The sequence below is a fragment of the Neomonachus schauinslandi genome, unplaced genomic scaffold, assembly GCF_002201575.2.
Source record: "Neomonachus schauinslandi unplaced genomic scaffold, ASM220157v2 HiC_scaffold_1834, whole genome shotgun sequence".
NCBI classification, from domain to species: domain Eukaryota; kingdom Metazoa; phylum Chordata; class Mammalia; order Carnivora; family Phocidae; genus Neomonachus; species Neomonachus schauinslandi.
The window spans coordinates 1-7,216 of NW_025410524.1; the positions used below are offsets into that span (position 1 = coordinate 1).

The window sequence follows — 7,216 nt, forward strand, 5'->3', positions numbered from 1 at the left end:
CCCCTCCTCCCTCGGACCCAGGAGTCCAGGCCCCCAGGCCCCTCCTCCCTCAGACCCTGGAGTCCAGGCCCCCAGCCCCCTCCTGCTTCAGACCCTGGAGTCCAGGCCCCCAGCCCCTCCTCCCTCAGACCCAGGAGTCCAGACCCCCATCTCCTCCTCCCTCAGACCGGGGAGTCCTGACCCCTGACTCCCGTGGAATGCCTATATGAGGACAATTTTCTCCATTTGCACATGAAGAAAGGACCTGTCCCCAATCAGATGTGCATTTGTGTCACCGGTCCAGGGCCACTGTGACCTTGGGCTAGTGGCCTCCCCACTCTGAGCCTCTGTCTTCTGCGCCAGTGGGCACTAGTCCCAGTCCACCTGCCTCTCAGAGGGTAAGGGGTCTGCTCCTCTCTGCAGACCCCAACCCAGGCAGGGCCAAGCTCAGACAGTACTTGTGGCTTGGATGTGACAGGAGCCCAGAGTGACAGCAGTTAGAGAGAGAGGAACACAAGACCCTCCTGCCTCTCCCTGCAGCTCTCCGGAGAGCACATGCGCTGGCCAGCCGGCCCTCCCCTCCACCGCTCAGGCACTTCCGTGGCCTGCAACACTCCTCCCTCATCCTCCAGGCCACCTGGGGCTGCCAAACTCGCCCATCAGGTTCCGCTCAGGCTGCCCCTCCTCCTCCAGGAAGCCTGCCCTGACCTCTTAATGGCCTCCTCTGGGCTTCCGCAGTGCCCTTTGCGTCCCCATCAGAGCAGACAGGGAAAGAAAGGCCACCTGTAAGGCCATCTCTGCCGTTGCGAACACTCAACCTATCATCTCCCTTTGCCAGGGATGCTGCTGAGAGCTCTCCGTAACCTCATTTAATCCTCCCAATATTTCGATCCCATTTTACAGTTGGGGTACTGGGGCACAGAGAGGTTAAGTGATTTGCCTAGGGCCACACAGCTAGAAAGGGGCAGAGTCACGAGGTGGCCGCGTAGGGTAGCACCAAAGGATGCAGGGTCTGAGTTGTATGGCCTGGGTTCAACCATCCCCACCATCTATGAGCCGTGTGATTGTAGACAAATTCCTTAACATGTGTGTGTCTCCCCTTCCTCGTGTGTAAAAGGGGGGTAGTGGAACCCATTTCATAGGATGTTGTGAGGATGAGACATATATACGTGTATGCACACACATACAGTGTACTCAGAAGCACACCCACATTAGGTGTTAAGTCACAACCCGAACCCACACCCACCTGGGCTCTCTGCCATCACACCACACCATATGATTGTCTCTCTTCCCCTCTATTCTTTCATCCCTGTCAGCCCAGGACAAAGGGGTGCATTCTCTGGTTTCCAGCCTCACTCAGCACAGACTGCGGGGTCAACGTGTGCTGAACAAAACAATGGAGCATAATACATACAAATGCAGCAAAAGCAAGTATCCCTCCAGCACTTGCCATGTGCTAGACGCTACTCCAAAGAGTGACAGATAGAGTGCAGGGCTGAACGCACAGAAGTTTTTGTCCTCATGAGGCTTACACTCTAATGGGGGACACATAAAATAATCAAAGTGATCAGGTACTACAGTATGTTAGAAGATGGTAGACGCTCTGGAGAAAATTAATTAGGGAGCCGGGAGAGACCACGAGGAACAGGAGGGTAAGAGGAGCTGCAATGTTAAATAGAGTGGTCAGCCAGGTCTCTCTGAGAAGGTGACATTCCAGCAAAGACCTGAAGGGGGTGAGGGAACACTCCATGAGGATATCTGAGGGAATAAGCATTCCAGGCAGAGGGCGCAGCAAGTGCAAAGGCCCTGAGGCAGGACGGAGCAACAAGGAAGAGGTGTGCTGGAAGGGGTTGATGGAGGTGGAGAGGAGCTGGGGCCAGCTAGGAGGCCCTGCAAGGTCAGGTGTGAGCAGATGATGTCAGGAGCCAGGTGGGGATCATTGATAAAGCGAAAGGCTAAAAGGGGGCATGCCCGCCCCTCCTGCTCTCCGAGGTCGAGCTCTGGCGTCCGCTGTTCTCATCCACTCCCTGCAGGTGTAACCTCCGGCAAGCCTCTTCACCCAGATGGGGCTCAGTTTCTTCATCTGTGAAATGGAGACCCCCAACCTCACCTCACTGGGTTTTGGGAAGAAATGGTGCAGATAACGTGGTCGGCAAGGGCTATGGGACACAAGAAGTTCTGGAAAGGAGATTTCAAGCCGGAGGAGCTCGTTAACATTTGAGAAGTACTTGGAGCTGTGTGGGGCTCTGAGTCTCAGTTATCATGATTGGAGGGGGTTACTGGGGGGGGGGGGTTCCAGAGGAAGAGGCAGGGGGAGGCAGGAACCATACACAGGAGGTGTGCACCGGGCAGGGAGAGAGACTGGCCCCGGAGACAGAAAGGCAGCCCCGGGTTCAAATGCCACCCCTCCCACATTGACGACCCCCTCTTGAACTGCAAACAGGTGCGAGTCAAACCTCTGACCTCCCGGAGGTATAAGGGCAATTGGAAGAGGGTATTTGAGGCTGAGCTTTTGGTTTTGTGACCAAGTATGACATCGAATGACTTGCTGTCCTTGCGCTAGTGCTGTTAGAACAGAGACAGTCACAGTTCCTGGCTCCCCCACCCCAACCCTGGTGTCCCTGCCAGCCCCTCCCAGGGGCCACTGCTGCTGGGCTGTGCCAGGTGAGTGCTCAGGTATGCGGAGGCGGGGTGGCCTGGCAGGGAGCAGGAAGGAGGGGCCGGCATTTGGAACCCAGGGGACAGCAGAGAGCGGGGCCTCTCGCAGCAGACCGAGCCTGACGGGCAGGTGAGGAGGGGGCCTAGCCAGGGGGGGCTGGAGGTCGGAACTCCTGGGGAGCAGGAGCAGGGGGCTAGGACTCTTGGGTTCAGACACCAGGAAACCTGGCAGACCTGAACCCTTGAGTCCTGAGGAGGTAAGGGCTGGGAGATTGGCCTGAAAGCCTGAGGTCCTAAGTGGCTGAGGAATTAGATGAATGGTTCTCTGAGGGGACTTGGAGTCAAGACCCTTTGGTTCTTAGGGTCCAGAAGCTCTGAGCTGGAACTCCTGGGCCCCTGAGGAGATAAGGCTAGGAGACAGGATCACTGGAAAGAGGAAGCAAAATAAGATACACATAGATTAGGGAGCCAAATGCATGGATCCCTGAAAAATTTGGGGGGCAGAGTACAAGGTGTGAAGGAGGGGTTCGGGGCCTGGACTCCTGGGTCTGAGGGAGGAGGAGGAGGGGCTGGGGACCCGGACCCCTGGGTCTCAGAAAGGAGGGGCTGGGGGTCTGGACTCCCGGGTCTGAGGGAGGAGGGGCTGGAGGCCCCGGACTCCTCGGCCTGAAGGAGGAGGGGCATGGGGGTTTTGGACTTCTGGGTCTGGGGAAGGAGGGGTCCGGGGGCAGGGACCCTCGGGTCTGAGGGAGGAGCGGCTGGAGACCCTGGACTCCTGGGTCTGGGGGAGGAGGGGCTGGGGGTCTGGACTCCTGGGTCTGAGGGAGGAGGGGGCTGGGGCCAAAGTCCTAGGTACCACAGGCCAGGTCAGACCCTCACTCTCTGCTGGCCCCTAGGGCACCTCCAGGTGGCAGGAGCTCCCCATTCTCCACACCATGAGCACCACCACAGGGTAAGTGGCCCCTGCTCCCCAGGCTGCCCAGCCCCCTCTGCCACCCTCTTCCCCACACCCCCAGGGGGCATTTACAGCAGCCCAGGCCTGGACTCTGAGAAGGATGCCTACGCTGCCTCCTTCCCTGCCCGGCCTGGGTTTGAGCTACTGCCCCAGAGCAGACACACCTGGGTTCATCTCCGGATGCTCACACTCAGCAGCGGTGTGACCCTGGCCAAAGAACCAAGCCTGAGTTCCTCCTCTGGGAAACAAGGACAATTCTGAGAGCTTGACAGGGTAATGAAGGTATAGGACTTAGCAGAGAATCTGACCAAGAGCAGGTACTCTCTTCTGCTTCTGCTGTTATTAGCTTATTATTAGACATTGACCCTTTGCAGGCAAATCTGGGCTTTTTTTTTTTCTTTAAGACTTATTTATTTCAGAGAGAAAGAGAGAGAACACGGGGGTGTGGGGGAAAGGGCAGAGGGGGAGGGCAAGAGTGTCTTCAGCTGACCCCACGCTGAGCACGGAGCCCAGTGTGGGACTAGATTTCATGAGCCTGAGATCATGACCTGAGCCGAAACCAAGAGTCCAACGCTTAACCACCTGTGCCACCCAGGAGCCCCTGGGCTGTTTCTAATAAAGTTCAAGTCTCCTGGAGTGAGCATCGAGAAGAACAAAGGGAGGCCCATGGGAATAGCTGCATTGAAGATATACGGTAGTGAATTGTCCAGCACAGGGGTAATCAAATTGTGCAGAGATCTGGCAGGCAGGAGCAGGACAAGGAGCAGAGGTTTGACTGAAAGTGTTTCTTGTCCCTCATCCCACCTGAGCTCTGAGTTTCTGTCATTTCTGTGGAGTTCTTCTTGGAGAAGGTGACCTAGAAGGAGAGGCCAGGGGCAGGAGCCAGAGAAGGATTTGGCTGGGAAGAGCCTGGCCTGTGGGAGTAGGAGGGGAAGATAAGTCTGTCTACCCCAAATACTAATGCTGGTGTAAACCCCCCCCCCTTTATTGAGCACATACTGTGTGCTACCGTTCACACTGTAGGACTGAAATTTAATTTACTGAGGCTGTGAACCCCCTCCACTGTCAGTGAATCCAATAGCTCTACCAGACAGAGGCTATCGGATTAATAACCCCTATCTCACAGAAAGGGAAATTGAGGCACGAGAGATTAAGTCTCCTATCCAGGGTCTTATGGCAAGACAGTATTGACAGGGGATTCCAAGCCAGGTCTGTACGACAGCTGAGACCACACTCTCCACCACCTGGTATCACACTGCCTTACCTGTGGGAAAGTCCAGCTCTGGGCCTGCCCTCCCCTGCTCAGAACCCTCCATGGTTCCCAACTGCCCTCACAATGAAGTCTTTGCTGCTCTGCTTGGCATTCAAAGCCCCCATGATCTCCCAGTTCCCATGGCCCCTCTCTCTCTCTTTTCCTTAACCAGCCCAGAAGCTGCCCCCAAACCAAGTGCCAAGTCAATCTATGGTGAGTTTGGGAACAAGAAAACCCCAGGCTGAAACTAGGTCTGAGGGAGGAAGGGCTGGAGGCCTGGACTCCAGGGTCTGAGGGAGGAGGGGCTGGGGGCTGGACTCCCGGGTCTGAGGGGGGAGGGGCTGGGGGCTGGACGCCTGGGTCTGAGGCAGGAAGGGCTGAGTCTCCTGGGTTTATTCTCCTTCTCCCCCACAGAGCAGAGGAAGCGTTACTCCACTGTGGTTATGGCAGATGTTTCCCAGTATCCAGTCAACGTGAGTCTGGGGTCCGCGTTGTCCCAGGGAGGCTTGCTGGGTGAAAGGCAGGCCTGGAAAGATGGAGATGTTGAAAGCAGAAAGAAACTGGGAAACTGAGTTTGCTCATATGCAAGATGGGCTGCTTCTGCCTCCCCCTTGGAAGTGGGTATTCGGCACAGGAAGTCAGTTCCACTTGAATCTGCCATGTTTTAGAGCGGCCCTTGTGCTGGACGGTCAGGCCACAGGGACAAACGTTAGGTAAACCTGTGTGAGGACGGGTCCAAGTGTGCCTGGTGCTCTAACAGAAGCAGAGGTGCTTAGAAAGGACTAGACAGAACCAGTGCCTCCAAGGAGCTTCCAGTGGTGTTGGGAGGCTAGTCACTCCGATGAAAGCAGGAGGCGCCCCATAGGTGGAGCCCCTGATAGGGCAGGCTCTCTGGAGGAGGTGTGTTTAGTCTCCGGCTGAAAGGCTGGTGCGAGCCCAGCCGGCATCATCTTGGGACTCCCTGCTTTCTCCACGCCCGTGCCAGCACCTGGTGACTTTCTGCCTGGGTGAAGAGGATGGCGTGCACACCGTGGAGGACGCCTCGCGGAAGCTGGCCGTCATGGACAGCCAGGGCCGCATCTGGGCCCAAGAGATGCTGCTGCGTGTGTCTCCGGACCATGTCACGCTGCTTGACCCCATCTCCAAGGTGCCAGGGGACACGTGGGTGGCAGGAGCAGCTGGCCTGAGTGGGGGAAGGCACAGAGAGCTTGACCCTAGGGACGTCTGAGTGTGAATCTTGGCCCCTGCATGTCCTTCCTTCGGGAACTTTCGCAAGAGATCTCCACTCCTCTCGTGGGCGTCCGTAGTCTCCTCCATTACACGGGGCTGCCATCCCCGACCCCCCGGGCTCGCAGGGCTGCCGGCGCCAACCCCGTAATCCCCTAGCCTCGCAGGGCTGCCTGTGCAGTGTCGGTGTGCCCCCTGGCACGGCTGTCGCCATTCAGTCCCCTCGGCTCGGGCCTCAGTCTACCCGCCGTCCCGCCCCGCAGGAGGAGCTGGAGTCGTACCCGCTGGGCGCCATCGTGCGCTGCGACGTGGTGCTGCTCCCAGGCCGGAGCCGCTCGCTGCTGCTGCTCGTGTGTCAGGAGCCCGAGCGCACGCAGCCGGACGTGCACTTCTTCCAGGGCTTGCGTCTCGGGGTGAGTGGGCCCGCTCAGGGGGAGCCACCTGGGACGGGGCTGGGACCCTGTGGATTCCGGGGGCGGGGCTGGTGCACAGACGGGGCGGGGCCTCTAGGGGCGGGGCGGGGCCTGGGGCAGAGGCGGGGTCAGGGCCCGCGGAGGGGGCGTGGCCTGGAAAGAAGTTCTGGAATGGAGGGGGTTTTGAGGACAGGTTGCACCCGGTCGAGGTAGAACGTGAGGGCGGAATGGAGACCGAGGCTAAGGGCCCGGACAGAACATGACAGCACAGGGGAGACAGGGTCTGGGAGCAGCCAGCACTAGAGGCGGGTATGGTCTAGGGGGCGAGGAAACACCAGGACCCGGCCTCCGGGGTTGGGGAAGAAGCCTAGGGCACGGGCAGAGGTGGGGTGAGGGCGTGAGTTCGGAGCGTGGATGTGCATGGGGCACCGTGTGCGTGAGTGGTGACTTGGGGGGCAGGGTCTGGCGCCCAGCCAAGGAATCGATCCTTCGATCCTTTGGACCGTGGCTGGGGCAAGCAGTAGGTGGGGTGGGGGCCTGACGGCATGACTGGCAGGCGGAGCTGATCCGAGAGGACGTCCAGGGGGCTCTGCATGACTACCGGTCCGGCCGCGGAGAGCGCAGGCCCGCGGCGCTCAGGTAAGGGTGCTGGGCTGGAAGCGGGGGAGAAGAGAGGATGGGGGGCGGTGTTTCTGGGAGGCCAGCTCCGGCGCCTCGGTCTGCCCCCCCCAA

At 58.8% G+C, this 7,216-nt stretch overlaps 1 protein-coding gene across 1 annotated transcript; it reads left to right on the top strand.

Annotated features, from left to right (window-relative positions):
• Positions 1-2,720: 2,720 nt before the first annotated feature.
• Positions 2,721-7,189, top strand: LOC110582794 (epidermal growth factor receptor kinase substrate 8-like protein 1). The gene is made up of 7 exons (XM_044912406.1): positions 2,721-2,767; positions 3,534-3,589; positions 5,017-5,057; positions 5,259-5,317; positions 5,830-5,991; positions 6,335-6,484; positions 7,041-7,189. The coding sequence occupies exons 2-7, from the start codon at positions 3,573-3,575 to the stop codon at positions 7,125-7,127; spliced, it is 516 nt and encodes a 171-aa protein (XP_044768341.1). The 5' UTR covers positions 2,721-2,767; positions 3,534-3,572; the 3' UTR covers positions 7,128-7,189.
• Positions 7,190-7,216: the final 27 nt, after the last annotated feature.

Excerpts from the sequence above, each read along its gene's own strand:
- LOC110582794 (XM_044912406.1), top strand. Across the intron at positions 5,058-5,258 it reads AAGTGCCAAGTCAATCTATG|AGCAGAGGAAGCGTTACTCC; the intron begins GTGAGTTTGGGA and ends TCTCCCCCACAG. Across the intron at positions 6,485-7,040 it reads TCCAGGGCTTGCGTCTCGGG|GCGGAGCTGATCCGAGAGGA; the intron begins GTGAGTGGGCCC and ends CATGACTGGCAG.